This window comes from Neolamprologus brichardi, chromosome 10 (genome assembly GCF_056152115.1).
Source record: "Neolamprologus brichardi isolate AB-2024 chromosome 10, ASM5615211v1, whole genome shotgun sequence".
NCBI lineage: Eukaryota > Metazoa > Chordata > Actinopteri > Cichliformes > Cichlidae > Neolamprologus > Neolamprologus brichardi.
Window position 1 is genome coordinate 10,858,538 of NC_142113.1, and position 18,739 is coordinate 10,877,276.

The window sequence follows — 18,739 nt, forward strand, 5'->3', positions numbered from 1 at the left end:
TTAACATAGGGTCACAGCTGTCATGGGGTGAGAGGAGGGTATCACCCTGGAGTGTTCACCAGTCCATCACATGGCTAACGCAAACAGACCGATTCATATCTTCACCACTTAAACTAAATGCATGTGTTTGGAGTGTGGGAGGAAACCCATTATGCACAGGGAAACCATACAAACTCTACAGTCTAAAAATTTATGAAAACTTCACGTTTTTTTTGTTTTTTTCCCATTTAGTTTTGACAAACTTGTAAGTGTAGAGCAATGTTGCTAAGAGAATCAAACCAAAGAAACCCCTGTAGCCACACAACTGTCCTTCACACTATGACTTTATACCATTCAAGTGTTTTCAGAGGAAGGTAACTCTCTTCTTCTACCAACTCTTCACCAGCAATTATGACTATGACAGTACTGTCAATACTGTTAGCCGGGTTAATTCCTACTTAATGTCTTAAAAAAAACATCGAGTGTGGTTGCAACATAACATAACGTGACATCACATCACATCACATCACATCAAATGACACTGTTGCAACCATTTCCACAGTGGTTGAAACCATGTGCAGTGAACTTGCAGTCTCGTTAGCTTTCAAATGGTTATTTCAAAGACAAGGACCAGGTCCGCCACATCTCAACCTGTGTTAAGATGGTGATAAAACATCAGTAAGACAGAGTCAGTCTGCTCTTAGTTTGTAACATGCCAGAACCTAATGAATTTGAATTAAAAATTCAGAAATACACGAATAGTGACATAATTACTGCAGGATAGCGATTTAACTGCAAAATGACCTTGCATTTTATAGGTTTACAACCCCACAGATCAAGCCGAGTACGCTGTTGCAAAGAGACACAAATGAGTTGCGCTCATCGGCGCAGAGTAACTCAGAATGATTGCAACGTGTTCTCAACCTGTCTGCATTTATATATTAGATGGCATTATTTGGAAACCTTTAACAACCTGCCTGAGAGCGACTGCAGACAGTCTGAGTCTAACCACTGTTTGGAAATAGTTTAGCTCGAAAGTGGTCACCAAGAGGTTGAGGGTGTTTCATACTCAACATTTGGGTCACTGTGACTGTCTGGATCTTATTGCCGAATGTGAAAAAATTTAACACAATCATTGAGTTTTGCTAGTTCCATATTTTTACTCTAGCATGACTGAGCTTTTAGCTCATGTCCCATTTGCTGTCTATCACTTTATAGGTTGCTCCAGTTAAGAGTTTACATATAAAGACAATATGATTGACTTATAATTGTCAAAATATGCCTGTATAATATTGAGCTCTGCATACTGTCTCATGCGGTAATAGGAACTGTCTCCTCAAAGTTGTGCTGCCAATATGGTGATTTTTTTTATTAGGTTATTAAAATATATAACAAATACAATTCATTGCCAAGCATAACCTTGTTTACTCCACATGGGCTACCTGGGTGTAGTTCTTGCATTAATGATCCAGCGGAGAGCGTTTGTGAAAGCAGATGGGCAGGTAAGAGAACACAGGATCAAAGTCTGACTTCGGAGGCAAAGCATATGCTGCTGATGATAGTGAGCAAGGCTAATGATAAAATGTTAAAAAGCCTATGATTAATGGGTTCACCTGAGACTTACCTGAGAGTATTCAAGCAAAACACATGTTTATGCATTACAGCTGTTGCAAATATATGAAGCCTAGCCCGAGGATTAGTCTAGAGTGGTGTAAAACAGTCTTGTTTCAACAATGAAGCTGGAATGAAAACTTATATATCATTGATGAGTGCTCCCATGCCCCCCCCCCCTCCCAGAGAAGATGGTAATGTTAATTTCAAGTGGAAAACTACGTTAGCGTAGTAGAAAGCGATGACAGAGATTATCAAGTGATTTAAATTCCTCTTAACATGATGGAAAGTGTGCATATGAAGACAGAATTAGTGGTCATAGGTGTGGAATATCTAAGCTATATACATGTATTTACAGAAAGGATTATTTAGACTTTTCTGTGTTATTCCCATGGGGAAAGGTGTGCAAATGAGTGAGACATTTTACATGTAGCCCTGTCTGCTTGTCAGAATCTGTCACTTATTGTCACGGGTCACCACTTACACAAGGCCAATGCCTTCCCCAAGGATATGTTTTGCCTTGTGTGTGTGTGAGAGAGAAATAGAGATGGGAGGAGAGTGATATGCCCCAGGAATCAGATACATTTTTCACATATTACCGCTGTCACAATCTCTCAAATTGCTTATATGATGTTAAACTGGTGGTTTTATCAGATGGAGCAGATTTTTTTTAAGTGTTTCACCATGACATTTAAAGTTTTATTATAATCTGAGATCAAATTTTTTGGATCACTCACTCAAAAACTTTAAAACAAAAAGATCAACCACAAACAAAGCATCCATCCTGATGTCACGAAACGTTTTCCTTTAGACATTTATAATTGGTCGACCTCGGTAAAATTAATTGTTGTCATGTTTCCAAGACAGTGCATGTCCATTTCATTAGTGATCCCATGGGGCCTCCACTGGATTTACATTTATAGTTTAGAATAGGATTTCTGGAACAATAGGATTCATTGCCATTCGATTTGGATGAAGATGAACTGCACTTTAGATTTTTGTGCTATTATTTGGCCCTGATTTTTGGTTCCTGTGATAATTTGGTTTATATTGACATCAGCTGTCGTTTTTTATACTACTTGTAAATACAACAGAGGGACATTGCGCTCAAAGGACCGAAAGTCTAAAATAATTCCATTCCATTGTTTAAAAAAAGTCTAACAAAAGGTTATTTGTGGTCAAAATTAACAAAGAAATGTCAGAATTATCAGATGTGACTAGTGACTGTATACATGCAGTATTATATCCTGGTAACCACAGAAATTAAAGTTAAATTTGATTGCGTTTTTTCCCTAAACAAATGCCCAAATAAGAGCCCAGAGGCATTTTAAAGCTAAGTTTTAAGATTTACTGGTGGAAGCACATTGGCCTCACTGATCATCTGTTCCTGTAGACTCTTAGTGATGTTTCAGCCAGACTGAGCTTTTTATCTACAGGAGTAGGTTTGTTTTCTAAAGTGATGGTCAAGCATGTATAAAGGTTGGCTGCTGGGGCTATATTGTGCTGTGTTTGGCAACGAGGAGTTGCATTCCCACGCACAACGGATGTAGGTGGGCCAAAATGAATTGGCAGCACAAATTCATAAAGAGCTTTTAGAGTTCAGTGTTATGTAGTATCCTCTAGTCATGCACCTTCTGACTGGGATTTTTATTTCATACCCAGAAATACTCTTTCTGACCATGTTCGTCATGTGATTGGTTGGACATGAAGAAGCTTTCTTTCTTTCTGCATCCGTTTACCCGTCCTGCTCTCTCTCCTCCCTAAAACCATCCCCTACCCCTTCTCCTCTCTGCTCTCCTCACTCCTCCATCTTTATGCAGATGGCGGTAGAAGAGGTCACTGTTCTGAATGCAAATGAGCTCGGTGCCCTTCCCCAACAGGCCACTATGTAGCCTGCTACTTCTTCAACTTTGTAGTACCATGTAAATAGCACAAATGTTTTCCCCAATTGAACAGTGAGATTTGTACTCTCACTTTATCTCTCTTTTGCTCTCTACCACCTTCTCTAGTGTTCCACCCTAACTCTTAGCATTTGGTCAGGCTGTCAGGCAAGAGCACTGTCTCATCGCATTTCCTATTTCCCCAAGACACTCCCCAGCCAAAAGCCTGAGATTCTTCATTTTTATTACCGCTAGAGCAGGCATTTACCGTGCTCTTTATTAAAAACCATATTTCAGGAGGCAGGACAGCGGAGGCAAGAATGGAGCTGGGGGCTGGGGCCACAGTAGAAGAGATAGAGAGCAAAAGGATAGGACTGCATGTGCTAGAAGCTGCAGGAAGTGGGGGTGTTGATCTGAAGCTGTGTCTGACACCTTGTCAAGCAGACAGGCCACCACAGACATGACATACTGCAGCTTCATCCCGATTACTGCACTGAGGAAATGGAGAGGGACGGGAGACAGCTTGCGTACTGGCCACTAGCTCACTGAACCGAACAGAAACGCTGTCGACTGAGAGATGGAGCTGCATTAGGTCAAACAGTACTGGGACAACCCAAGCTAAATGTTCCTGCATAGGCCGTAGCATTTCACTGACCAGTGGCCCATTACATCATGTGGCACTCAGCCTACCGGCAGGCTTCTCTGCTGATGGGAAGCAGATGGGATGGATGTTTTTGACCCAAAAAGCGTATGTTTTTCCCTTTGGCTAGGTCCTACTTTTTGTCTTGTGTAATCCATTGTAGTATTTCTTCAAACCCTAGTCAAGTCAAGCAAGACCTAGATACTGCCATGAGCATTTATTTTAGTGCAAATTCAGTATATTAAACACACAAGCGCAGCCACTGTAGCATTTAGCGGTGATGGAAAATAGCCACAATAAAACCACTACCATTACTAAAATGATTTATCCAGTGACTTAGATAATTTAGTGATGTTTCTCATAGAGCCACTGTGGAATTTGTAGTGTATAATAAATGTTTCAACATCTCTTTGATGGATTGTTGTGAAGTTAAGTTCAGACTTGAGTCATTTTGGTGACTCGTTTTTTTATTCAAGTAATTTGGTGTATGAATAAACACCAGCAAAACCAGTGGCATTCCCATCAACCTCATCTGCACTGTGCTTTGTGGTTAGGCTTGTCAGTGCTAGCATGTTGACATGTAGCTTAAACCAATTTAGCCAACTTAGGTGATTTTGGGCTGGTGCAGTTGAAAGATGACCACACACACCACAATTGAATTGTGCTGGTCAACTTTGGATGATTTTCTGTTTTGGCTCCACAACAGTAGTCCAACATCCAGCTGATATCCAGCTGTCCTTTGCAAGTAGCAAAGGATTCATAGATGCGCATCATACCCCGGGATTCAGGAGGTATTATCAGTCATACAGTCTCCAGGCATCAAACTTGATATCTTACACCAAACCATCACAGTGTGGCTCTCAATGAACTCTCAATGACATTTCAGACATCCCGAGATGTCTGAAATGTCAGTCTTTGGGGGCTGTTACAGAACTGCTAGCATGGCTGTAGCCTTTACACTGGGCTTTGGCTAGCTGTGCTAGGCTTTTAAACTGATTATTTCATAGTGAAAATAATACTAAAGAAGAAAAGATTCTTCAGTGTTTTTCTGTTTTTTAACCAATTTACTGTGGATATCTTTGGATGATATCTGCTCCATGACAAAGTGTGGATGTGCTGCTCATCTTCACATAAAGTTTAAGTCTTATTAGGCATGAGGACTTTGAACTGAAATCCGAGTAGTTCATCCATTAAGCGGGAAGGTGTGGTTTTAGAGTGGTGATAAGTAGTGAGGAAGTGCCGGCAAGACAGGGTAGTAATGTGCCCTTCTATCCATTACTGGTCTGCTTACCTGCCTGCTCTGTAGCCCAGGACCTACGACTATACCATCTCCCGCTATGGCACTAAGTGCTCTCTGGATCAGGCGCCTGATGATGGTGTTCATAGGATGCAGCAAATCCATTCAGCATTGATCCTGTCCCATTTAAATGGAAGATAAACATTTTATACCAGGAAACCATATTCATACAGATAGAGATGTGAAAATGCTGCATTATAATGGTGGAGTGCTGGGTGTTTCCTTTGTCAATAGATGAGAAGTACTGTGAAAGGTATATATGCCATAACTTTACAAGAAGGTTTTCAGCAAAAGGGTAGAAACAGGCATGTCAGCAGCACAGAAGCAGAGTGATAACCCTCTTGGCAATCCAGTATAGAGCAAATTTAAAAGACTGCAACAATATTTCATTGGAAAGAGGGAAATTTGCTGCTGGGTGTGTACAAGGACGACAGCACAAGTTGATACGGAAACTGTTAACATTCCTTGCGTGGCGTGTGATTTAAATGTGTGTGGGACTGCAGGTGTTTTAGTGTATTTTGTGACTTTCTTCCAAACGGGCAGGCGGCAGCTGTAGACGACACAAAATGCAGCATTAAGTGTTTGCTGATGAAAAAGCCCCACTGACAGAAGCCAAGAAAAAAAACAAATTAATGGGATCCTTATCAGTTAAGACTTACAGAGGTTGACACGCCAGGGCGTTGGCTGGTCACGGTGATAAATGCTCGTTATTGGCTCTCCCCTATAGTGCATTTAACTGGTGTCACCATTAAAGCTTAATGCAGAGCTCCTCTTTGACCTTGATGAGGCCAATCCTGTCACAAACCCATGCAGGTGGCATAACCGTCAAAAAAAACCAACAATTTCCTCTTGGCAAATTAGGTAGGAAAGACTTTTAAGTCATGTTTTAGGTTTAGGCTGGTGTTTCTAATATATATTCAGTCACATTTATACAGGAGTGTAGGGATGTACCTTATGTTTTGAGTCCTGAGAGCAGGACACGCAGCATCTTGGCATTCCTTTGCTTTTTCTGACCCAAAAGAGTGATGGCTTGATTCTGTTTATTGATTTTTCTTTACAAAGCAGCAGTGTGTCAAGACTGATTGGGAGAAGGGTTGAGGAGAAGTGGCCTCTGGGGTCATTTACGAGGCAGTCCGTGACTAGATCCTAAGCAGATGAAACAGATGAGTTTGGGGGTTATCTTTTTAAAGGAAACAGTGTGTAATCCATGTACACAGCCACTGAAATGAAACCGAGAAACAGCATATTTTTTTCCCTCTCTTTTAATCCTTTTCTTGATTTTTTTTTTTTCTGTTTTGTGTTTTTTGTACCAGTGCAACCTTTTTGAATTTTGTCTTTTGTCTTTTTTCTAAACCTCAGGTCCGCTCACAAAAAAACACGATGAGTCTTCAATGAACAGACCCAGGGATGAAGGTATTTTAATTGCATGTTTTTTTCCCCTCATGCTCTATTTTTCAAACTCCATGGGGGGTTGTGGTGTTTTCATCTGTGTTAATAACCATCTGAGCGTAATCACCCTATGTGCACATTACATTGTCCTGTGTTAACTGCCTTTATTAGCATACAAATCTGTCACTCCTTCTCACAGGCACGCATTTTGGTCGTATAAAAGCCACATACAAAGTATTTGTTTTTTATTCCGCCCTTGTCACAAATGCTGCGTTTTGTGTGCTTGCACGGGGAGCTAATTAACTTTCCTTGCTTGGTTGCTGTGTGGTTGATTAACCACACTCTGATGTTCTGGCTATCCAGCGTGACGCATCACTGAAAATCGATATTCAGTCCTTCTTCACCTGCGCTTTTATTCTTGGACTAAAGTTCTCGTGAATTGCTCGGCTAAATTATCGTCCTTCATAATGTTATTGGGCTCTACCCAATCCTTCATTTTTAAAGTGGGAAAAAGTGAAGGACTTCTGCATATTTCTGCCACTGTAGTATATTTTCAAGATCACTGCAGACAAGGGGAGATGCTCGCATTACACTTTACTGGTGCACCAAAATCTGTGCAGACAATTAGTGCGTGTGTTTTTGTACACGTGCCCAGGCTTACTGTATATTGCATAGTATTATACACACATACAGTGCTCCACATTTCCATTTGTGCACATGTGTGTGCGTGCACGTGTGTCTACTTGAGCACAGCGCATGTGCAACTCAACACACGAGCGCGTGTGCTCCAGTTTGCGCCTCAGTGTGTGTTTGTGTGTTTTTTGTATTTCAGGCTCTGTGCTATTTTAGTATTGAATTCTCCCTTCCTTGCATTTCTAATTGCTGTGGTTTAAAAAGAGACAGATGTAGCTAATCCAATTGTGTGGTTTCTTAACGGTGAAAACAGAAGGAAGGATCCATGCAGGATTGTAAAGGAGAGGAGCAGAATGATTGAATAGAGATGAAAGAAAAGAAAAAAGCTGAACACCGCGAGAGCACTGGCGAGGGCAACGGTGGGGGAGAGGAGGGGGAAAAAACGGTCATAATGAAGACAAGTGCATTATGAAATGACATTTATAGAGCTTTGAAAGTGAGAGAGATGTGGAGAAGGAGAGAGTGAGAGGGTGGATGAGTAGGAGACTGGTAGAGCTTGACATTTATGCCGACACCTGATGGATCCTGACAGGATCAGGAGGGCTAGGGCATGGCTGAATTCCTCGCTTAATTGTTTAGGTATAGATTGGACAGAGTTTCTTAAACATTGTTGTAAAACAGTAGTATTAGCGTTTTGTTGCTGGAAAGTTTTTTCTGTGAAAGTGTAGAGTCTTGGCTGTGGGTCCGGGTACGAAAATTGTTCAAGTGCTGAGGCAGGCTGAAAACTTTTACACCCAAATCAATGAAGATTTCCATAAGGGAATGAATGAGAGAGGACCGGAGGAATGGAAAAGTGGAAAGTGGGCAGTATCTGTTGGAAACAGTAAGACATTAATGTGAGAATGTCTGTGCAGGACAAAGGTGGATATTGAGTAGGACAGTATCAGGTTAGGTGGAAATGAGAGAAGCGAATAATGTGCCAGTGTTATGGGGGGGAGGAAGGGAAGACAGCCAGCTCCTTATTGGCTTTATAGGCTCAAATGTGGACTGAGTGGATCACCCTCCATCGTCTCATCATTTTTGCATTTGTGTTGAGCGTCTTTCAATTGTTCCGACACGTCCCTCTCTTAAACACATTCAAATATTCCAGCTTTTTAAAACTGAAATATTGTGTGACAAAATCTCCAGAGAATGCATAGCTAGGCATTTGTATGCCTGTAGCCCCCCCCCAAATTATGCAAATGCACACTTTTAATTGTGACTGTGCATGCACGTATGATCTTTTATTCAAAATTAATGATTTTTTTTTTCATTGTTATCTTTATTTTTTAAATTTTAGCTTTATTAGGATAGTGAATATTTTCTCGCCTTTCTTGTTATTAGAAAAACAAGATAAGATTGGCAAAAATGGTTATACAGTCATGTGAAAAAGGTTTTCACAGGACTTTTGGCAGCAATAACTCAACCTAATCATTTTCTGTATGACTTTATCAGTTTGTCACATCACTGTGGAGGAATTTGGGAGCTCTCTTCTATACATAGTTGCTTCACTTTATTGAGACCTTAAGGTTGTCACAGCATTTCAGCTGGGTTGAGGTCTTAGCCATTGATTCTTTTCTTTTTTCAGCCCTTCTTATGTAGATTTGCTGCTGTGCTTGGAATCATTGTCCTGTTGCTTGACACAATTGTGTTCAAGCTCTCAAACAGGTGGCCTCAAATTTGACTAGAATACTTTAGTATGCAGAGGAGTTCATGGTCAACTCAATGTCTGCAAGGTGGCCCAGGTCCTGAGGCTGCAGAACAAGCCCAAATCATTATCCGTCCACCACCATGCTTGACAGTTGGTATGAGCTGTTATGTGGTGCATTATGGTCAAATATCGCTATTTTAGTCTCATCTATCTAAAGGAAAGTTGTTCCAGAAGTCGTGCAGTTTGTTTAGATGCAGCTTCACAAATCTAAGCCACACTGTCATCTTCTTTTTACAGTTCCTTTTAGAGTGGAGGTTTTCTCTTGGCAACCCAACAAGATATATTTGAGTCTATTTCTAATTATACTCTCATAAACATTTAACGTGTTAACTGAGGCCTATAGAGTCTGAGATGTAGCTCTTGTTTTTTGGGGTTTTTTGTTGTTGTTGCTGTTTTGGGGAGTATTGCGCAGTCTGACCTTGGTGTGAATTTACTGGGATGTTTCTCCTTTTATAAAAGTCCTCACACTGTGCTCACACAATTAATCAAGTGCATTTGATTAGCAGTACCAGCTATAGTACTTTGCCTTTTAATTCCTCTGATACATACTTGCGCATTAGTGTGTATTGTTATGAATTTTGTAGCTCCAGTTATCATGCTAACAATATTCATTTATTATGGTTGCAACCTGCCCACATATATCTATTTTGTGGTTTAAGTACCACTGCAGTATTTTGAATTACCAAGCGCCATAACTATCCCTAAGCCTTTTTCTATTAAAAAAAAAGATGTAATATTAAAGATGTAATCTGTGACACAAGTAGAAAGAAAAGAATCTGTCCTTACACAACCCCCCAAAAGTGTAATTTGATGTTATCTTATCTTATCTTAGTTGATATATCTACAGAGATAGGTCAACATGCTTTATGTACAGGGAGAAAAGTAAAACTTTAATAGGGATTAATGATAGATGTCGAATAGCAGTTTAACACACAGACACAACTTAGTGTCTGTTGAGGCTAAAAACTGCATTGTTACCGGACCTCTGCAATTTTCACCTCTGCTCGAGGCTACATTAGGCTACATTAGCTGGTGCCACGATTACATTGACTGACACCATTGACAGAAGGTACCGTGTGTGCACAAGATGCACAGGCACATGTCTGCTAATCAGAATCAGCGATAATGTAAGAGACAACTAAAATAGTAGAATTTCAATCATCAAAACTAAAGCACAGATTTCTTAGATGGGTTTTATCCCGTTGCATATTTGCCATAAAAATAGCAAAAAAAGGGACCAATATCAAAGTATATTAACAAAAGATACAGTTTAGTGACTTATTGACAGAGGTGAGGCTTAAGACACACAACAGTCAACTACAGGTCCCTATGTTAGCACACCTATCAATCAAAGCATCCATGGACTCTAACCTAAAGCCTTACTAGTATAACTACAGTGAGTTATGAAAATGTACACCCACCTTTGAGTTATAAATTCGCCTCCATTCAGGCAAAATATATTTTTCCTACAAGGCTATAAATCGAATTCTTTGTGCTGTTCATTTTACTGTGACAGTCTAAGGGGACTAAATCACTTTTAGAGCTCGCCTCAAGTGGCCGTGTGAAAAACTGCAGTTTTTGGCATTTCTGGGTTGGTTTAATTTTTCAGAACCCGGGTGGTTGATCCCACTGTGGGTCTGAAAGTCATATATGAAAGCTGTAAAAACGTAACACTGCTAAATGGGACTTAAAAAATGTAGATAAATCCCATTGCATGTATTCTCTGCTTGAGATACGGAGTGTGGCTGTGAGCGCTGCTCGTGACGCCGGCTGAAACGTCACTCCTTTCTACTGTCCTGGTGACGCCAAGATAATTGAACTTGTTTACGTATCTTCTGGGAAATCAGCCAAGGTTCTGAATACACCGGAGAAGAGAGGGGGAAAGGAGCAGCACATCAGAGTGTGCAACTCAAAGTTTTTTTTAAATTTTTTTAATTTAAAGCCAGCCTGCCTGTGTCGTGCGTGCTATCTATAAAACATATCTGCGTGTTTGAAGCCATACGTGCCGCTTTACCACATCCACTTGTCTGCATGTATGTGTGTGTGTGAGTCTGCACGCACGGCTGTGAGTGACGCACCCAAGTGCATGTGTAACCTGAGATTCAGGTGGTGATGCAGGCGGGTGTGCAAATACGTGAGTGGAATTTGTTACCACGGCAACAGGCATTCAGTGAGTCGGTGCGATGGAATGGCTGGTGCAGTTCTATTAGCGAGAAGCAGTTTCCATAGCGACTCAACATCGCAGCTGCCTATGCAAGAGTTTGTGTGTGTATGTGTGCTTGTGTGTGTCTGTGTGAATCCTGTGTGAATGTTCATTAACGCACCTCACTGTGTATGACTTGCTTTGTAACGTTTCATAGTTTTTTTTTCCATCTATGCTATCAAATCTTATTTATTTATTTATTCTTCTTGGTGTGAAGCTCTCATGCATTTCTCTACCCCCGTCAGTTCTCTCATGCTGCCCTATTTTCATCTCCTTCCTCTGTCTCTTTCCTGCCCCCCCCCCCTCCCTCCTTTATCTCTCTTTCTCTCCTCTTATCTCCCCGTCTCCTCCACCTCTGAGTGCTGAAGCTCATCAGGGTAAACAGATGCTGTGGCTGTTATTTATGTTTCCACTTGGTCTGGCTTTCATACAAATTATCTACAGGCCCTGCACAGTGCAGACGCTCAGCCTAACTGGGCTGCGCTGGCAGCTCCCTCAGCCTCATCCACACTCAGACACTCAGGCCGTACCACAGACGAGGAAGGGGGTGGTGGCGAGGCACAGAGGCTGACAGAGTGAACCATAGCAACACACTGATGGACACAAAGACACCAATAACAGTGAGGGCATCAGAACTGCCTGCACCATTTGCTCCAAACATGGAGGGGTATAACAGTTTGGGAAGGTACCATCAGGGCTCAGGACAGGGGAAACAAACATCACAGAATAAAACATAGAAGATGAACCCAGACACAAGTGTTTTGTGCTTTGTATTTTCACCTTCTTCCACAGTTTGCATGTGGATGTTTTTTTTTTTTAACTTAAATACCTAGTACTAGAACAACCACAACAGATAAATCCTTTGTTATCAGTGTATTTGTACTTTATTGTTACAAGGAAGAGGTAAAAGAAGTATTCTTTGTTCACTCTGAACTAATAACAAGGACAAGGACACCTCTTCCTCCCCTTACCCCCAACCAGTCATGGCAGATGGCTGCCCCTCCCTCAGCTTGGTTCTGCTGAAGGTCTCTTCCTGTTAAAAGGGAGTTTTTCCTTCCTACTGTCACCAACTGCACCAAGTGGTCTTATGATTGCTGCGGTTTACGCTCCATTATTGTAAGATCTTTACTTTCCAATATAAAGAGCCTTAAGGTGACTAAATTAAATAGTCATCGATAAATAAAATGTAATTGAACTTAATTATCCTTGTTACTTGTTTTTAGGTTAGATTTGTTTCTTATATATAGACAATTTGATTCTTCCATTTAGTGACTGATTTTAGAGATGCTATTTCAGGAGAAAATTTCAAACCATAGCCAGCGATTAATGGAGCTGAATTTCAACTCTTTAACATATGTTAGTGGATCAACTCTAAACTAACAAACACCTGCATTGATCTGTGCTATGCAGATATTCGGGATCGCCGTAAGAAGCCTGTGATGCTCTTCATCCATGGAGGCTCCTACATGGAGGGCTCAGGGAACATGTTTGATGGTAGTGTCCTTGCTGCCTATGGAAATGTCATCGTGGTCACTATGAACTATCGGCTTGGCGTGCTCGGTAAGTTTGATGTGTCAGATATTTGATGTAACCGTTTATACATTTACAACCTTTGTTTTGGTCTGCCTCATTTCAGCTAGACCAGGCCTTGTGTGTTATGTTAAACTGTATTTAAATATGACAGCATTCACATGCATGAAAATAACATTCTGAAATTCTTCATACTTTACTGTGTAAACGTCTTGAGTTACACCCCATTTTTAAAAAATATTTTGCTTCCTATGAGCCAAAATGTACTGTAATCTGTGAAAGTAGTCATAACAAGTCGTTCTCGAGGCTTTCTGACAGTCTTTTCTTTGCTTTTTCACTTATTTTCAGTCCAGTTATTGTATTTGACCATTTTCAGAGGTTTTTTTTTGTTAAGCAACTCAACACTGACCTATGAATGAAAATCAGAACTCTTTCTATTGTAGTCTTGTGTGTGCTAAAGAAGTCCTTTCATTGTCTCCTTTACCTGCAGACCCTTAGTTTTCATTTTTTTGTTGAAACATGTGAGAACTGCCAAAGATAACATAGTTTAACAGGCATAAAATAAGATTTTTACACCAGCAAAGTGATTCCCATAGAGCTATTCACTGAACATTTGGCATTGCTCAGCATTGTGTAAAGTATGTTGTTAAAAAAAAAAATTAAGGAAACTAGACAAGTAGAGGACCAAAGAAGTGACAGGCCTAAAAACCCATGGCAACAGGTCTTATGGAGTGATGATATGGAGTATGTTGAAAAATAAAATTGGTCATAACAAATACTGACTTTCAAGCTTGTTAGAATTGTGCGAACTCTGTTTTAGCACTATATGCCATGTTTTCTTTTGTGTTTGCACATGTTTAATAAATCCCTGCACATATGTGCCATTTTCCTAGGAAAACATAACGACATGGGTTTTGGCTTAATAGTTTTGCCCAGTACTGTAAATCTGTTGAAAAAATCAGAACTCCTGTTACTGTACTCCTGTGTGCACTAAAGAAGTCCTTGCATGGTCTGAGTTAATATCACAAGGTGTGTGAATTCCTATTAATGCCAGTAATGTCATACACTGTAAAGATGCCATTTGAGTTTTATTTCTTTTAGCAGTGTTGACATGCCACAGTATAAAAGACATGTCAGGGAAAATGATGGCAGCATGTGTGAAAAAGAGGCAGGTATAAATATAAATACTATCTCAAAGGAGCTACAGTGTCCCATAAAAAGTAAAATAGCACACTTCTTCCTCTGTCTTTATATTTTATTCTGTTTTTTCCATATTTTTTTGTATTTTCTTCTAAAGACGCACAAATATAAAAATTATGAAAAACATAAAAAGAGTAAAACAGACATGTGGCTAAAATCCAAACATGAGAATACATAATTACAAAAAGTATGTTTTATTCTTAATTAATTGATAAAGAAAACATCTTTTGAACACAAATTAAAAAACAAAAACAAAGCTCTTATTGTCCCTTTAACTTTTTTTTTTTCATGCTTAATAGAAACCATTAGCGCTTATTTAAAAAGTGCAGGCAAATAAGTACACCGGGCAAAAAGCTTCAGTCATACAAGTCATGTTTGAGTAAGTTCTGCAGCTTTTAAGATTCTCTGAGCCATCTGCTCTTGTGTAGGAGGTACTTATTAATCTACGGCCATTTTTAAGAGCACCTCTTAAGATTAGGAAGGTTCATAAGATTAAAGTGATGTTTTGACTTGAATAGCAACTTCATGCTCTGTTTATGCGCGACTATGCCCCCAGAACAAATTGAATGTGTATGTAATCAAATTTTAGACCACGGAACTAATTCATAAAACTGCATTTTACAAATTAATACATTTATTAGTTGAATTGAGTTGTGGTGTAGTGTGGTGTAGAGGGCTTTCCCATGTTTGGGGATATAGAGGAAAGAGGATTCTGGAGGGGTTTTCTATCCAGAAGGAACCAGGCTCAGGAAACAATCTAATAAAGTTAAATAGCATGTCCTAACTCAGAGACGTGACTTAAGTGTTCTGCGTTACTACTTCAAATGCCAGTATCTTTAGGGTTTAACCTGGATCATCCTGACAGGTACATGAGCAGCAGTATTTTTGTGTGTCCCCCCCCCCTTGTGCCTCACTGGTACTGCTAAATCTAGGAACTTTAACCAACTCAAGCATTAAAGCCTAATTTCATCTATTGCAGATGATGAAATTAGCAATGCAGTGCCTACACTATGTGGAAACTGTGCCTTTTTGACAGATTATAGCTTAAAAGAACTCCATGCAAACATATCCACAGTTTCTGATGAAGTATCAGCTCATGTAGCAGAACAATAAGATATCTAATCTAATCTTATAGACTATCCTAAGCAAAGTGTATCACTGATTTTTCATCCCTAAACGGCCATATTGTGTTTCCACAAGTCTTGAAACGTTCTGGCTAATCTTGGTATCATTTTGGCTACTGTTGCTCACATTTCACCAGCGACTCTATGTCTTCCTGCAGCAGGCACTTTGCATTAAAACACAAACAGGTGTATTTTCTGTTTTCTTACATCCTGGCTTTTCCTTTTTAGAGTAATTCATTAATTTTTGTATTAACATACCTTTCTGTAAAGACGACAGCCAGGATCACAGTCTCTGTACTTCAAAAGACACAAACAACAACTTAGCGCCTTTGGTGTAACATTCAGCAACAGAAAACAGAACTGCGTCTGTTGCTGTCATTGTATTTTTGTATCAAGGGGTATTCTGTTTGTTCATTTTTATGGAGCTCATGAGCCAGTGAGTGTGGGCTGAGCTGTGTGCATGTGTACGCCTAGCCCTTTTTGCTGCTGGATATCAGCAGAGTCAAGTATTTACATTTGGTGTCATCTTTTGGAGGTGTTTGCACACAGGCTCCCCGTGTCATTCATTGCGGCTGCCAGGTTGGGTAATCAGATCTTGTTTATTGCATCACGCCTGTTTCAACATATCAGGATAATGATAAACAGAGAAATGGGAGTAGTTTAGGATGGAGTCCAAGAGTTTCTGCAAGTATTAGCAGAGGGTAACGTGAGCCACAGTGTTATTGACAATGCCAGCGGAGAGGCAGAGGGACAAGGACAAACTGAGAGTTAGCGAAATGAGGGCCCGGACCTGCTGCTTTACCCGGCTCAGTTTCACCTTTCTGCGCGTTCTTCTTCGCAGCTGCCTGACAAATCACGATCATTAAAAAGCCGAGCCAAAAGACTGAGTTCACAATTTGGAACTGATATTGTTGCATAAAATTACAAGCTATTCCAAATGCTCTTCATTGGCATCCTCGTTTGCTTTCCTTACACTCACTTCGACCTTGGCTCCAGACCGTAAAGGTAGTTGATTTACATTGACATTGTTGCTGTGATCAACATTAGAGATGTGTGGAGTGCACTCATGTGTTGTACAGAACCTCCACACATAATCATTAACGTATGCAAGATGCACATAGAGAGAGGTGGAGATAGATCCTGCTGAGTGATTATGACGCAGTGTCCTCGATTCCTTTAATGTTGTTGAAAATTTCGGTATGTGGGCGAATGTGTGCTCTCTCACTCTGACTCTCAGATATGCTTTAAATGGGTTACTGTACTAAGGCGATAATCCTTGTGTGTATGTGTGCGTGTGTGTCTTTTTGCATGTTCTGTGTGGCACAAGCATGTATGCATTTTTGTCTGTGTGCACACCAAGTCCTTCTTTTGCACGTGATAGAGTGTGTGTAGGCAATTGGTTGCGTGCCATGCGTAAAATATATATATAAATAATGCACCATCCATCTGCAATTTTAATAGCACTCCTCACTGACACTGTGCATTTGAGTCACAGTGAGAAACACAGGCATTTGGTATTTTAATAGTTTTACATTCTTGTCTTAAGTATTATCCCGTACTTACACTCACAGGAGCTTACACATGCCAACCTCATTTCATACAATGTCTGCGCCTTTAAAAGAGTGATAGGGAGTCAGAAATAGGGGAAGCAGAGAGTGCAGGAAACAGAGACAGATGAGCGAGGGAGAATCATGGAGAGACAGTGAGGGAAAAGGAAACAGAAGGGGGGAGATGGGAGCAGTCTAAAAATAAACCTTCAGAAATGCTTTTTTAAATCTGCAGTGATGCAAAGTATTCATTCGAACAAACCCTCATGCATTGTGACCGCAGCAGCCTTGCACATGACTTAATGGTTTCATTATAGTACAACACGTGCGTCTGTCAATTTCCAGCAAATGATATACTTTATGGATTTGTAATATTAATTTATCATACGCCTCATTGTGGTGGAATAAAATAAGTGAACCAGAAGAAAATGTCTGCAGCACACAGCCCGGTTCAGAGGTTCAGTGACAGTTGTGATTTGAGATCGCGGCTCAGCTCACCTTCTCCTACCTTCCTCCTGCTCCAGGCCCAGAGAGCCTTCTGATTTGTGTTGCATAGCCATCTGTTTAGACTAATTAACTAATTAACTAATTAATGAACTCTGGGGAAAGGCCCACCATCGTGGGCTCTGAGAGTGAGAACATTTTTCACCGCAGGAAGAGAGATGAAACGCTTCTTCTGGAAACATTTCTCTTCCCAATTTCAGCTCTTTACTTGCAAGTAAGCAAGTAACCTATTTAGGAGTAAATTCCACCATGTTTAATATCATCTTGTTCACAGCATAAAAATGTTGTATGTATATGATTTAAAGTAGCTTGAAAACATGGTAAATTTGATGTAAATTCCCTGAAAATTGTGTTTTATGTGTGCTGCCACAAAAAAACATTTGAGTTTTTCATATACTCACCATATATCATATACTTATGTCAATTTTAGATAAGTTTAACATATTGCTTGGGCTGTCACAATAGCAGAAATGTAGGCGTCTCTAGTAGTACTTGTAGAATTACATGGATTCTGAATACGCTAGTTTGATACCACAGTAAAAAAAAATCCTATGTACTTAAACACAAACTTCTATATAACAAAATTGTTTTAAATTCCTGACACAGTGGCGTCAGACCAGTTTTTAAAATGTTAGCAATATATTTTGTTGGCAGAAGACAGACTGAAATGTTAGAACAGGTGCTGAGTTGGTACGAGGTATACATTAGCTTAAACTACAAGCTAGTTACATTAGCTCGTATAATGTTTGCTATTTTAAAGTTACAGTTCATTAGCTTATTGATGTTTTGTATCAGAAAAGGTTGCTTGTTAAAGATTTAATTGGTAACACATGTACAAATGGACACTGAACTGAAAACTAGTGCTCAAAGAGAGATATCGGAAACCACTTACAGTACCACAGTAGTATAGCATCAAATCAGTCATTTTACAATTTAAGCTAGCAAGTCTTTACTAATGTTTTTATCTCTTGCGTTTTTGAATTGCATGTGTATTAAATACAAAAAAAATCTAATTAACTCCCAAATGGTTGATTCTGTTCATCCGGACATAGCATTTTCAGTGGGAGAAACACTATGTCACCCATCCGACTGACTTCTTCGGTCTCAGCTGACTGCAGGTTTCCCCAACTTTATAAATAGTACATTTGCACAATGACTGAAGCTAGCCCACTGAATGAATAAAATAGGTTGTGAGGTCAGTTCCTTGATCATTAATAAGCAAATTGTCATGACCATTGATAACAGTATAATTAACTCTTTAAAATGCTCTACTAATCATACCCAGAAATGAAAAGAATGTCCTTACTTTGTATTTATAATTACAAAATGCAGAGAAAAGCCTTCATAATGTCTTCAACTGTATTATGCTTAGTTGAGTTGTTCATTAATTAGAGACTGGTAGGTAAAAGTGACGTATCTAAAAATGATGATTTAGTAAAAGTCAAGTCAAAC

General features: G+C 39.8%; 1 protein-coding gene across 2 annotated transcripts in view; it reads left to right on the forward strand.

Moving 5' to 3' along the window:
• Positions 1-18,739, forward strand: part of nlgn2b (neuroligin 2b) — a 65,572-nt gene that overhangs the window by 25,487 nt on the left and 21,346 nt on the right. For both annotated transcript variants that reach the window (XM_006799475.3, XM_006799476.3), the window contains exons 3-4: positions 6,767-6,820; positions 12,793-12,942. In XM_006799475.3, the coding sequence (XP_006799538.1) occupies positions 6,767-6,820; positions 12,793-12,942 (204 nt within the window). The remainder of the gene's footprint in view (positions 1-6,766; positions 6,821-12,792; positions 12,943-18,739) is intronic.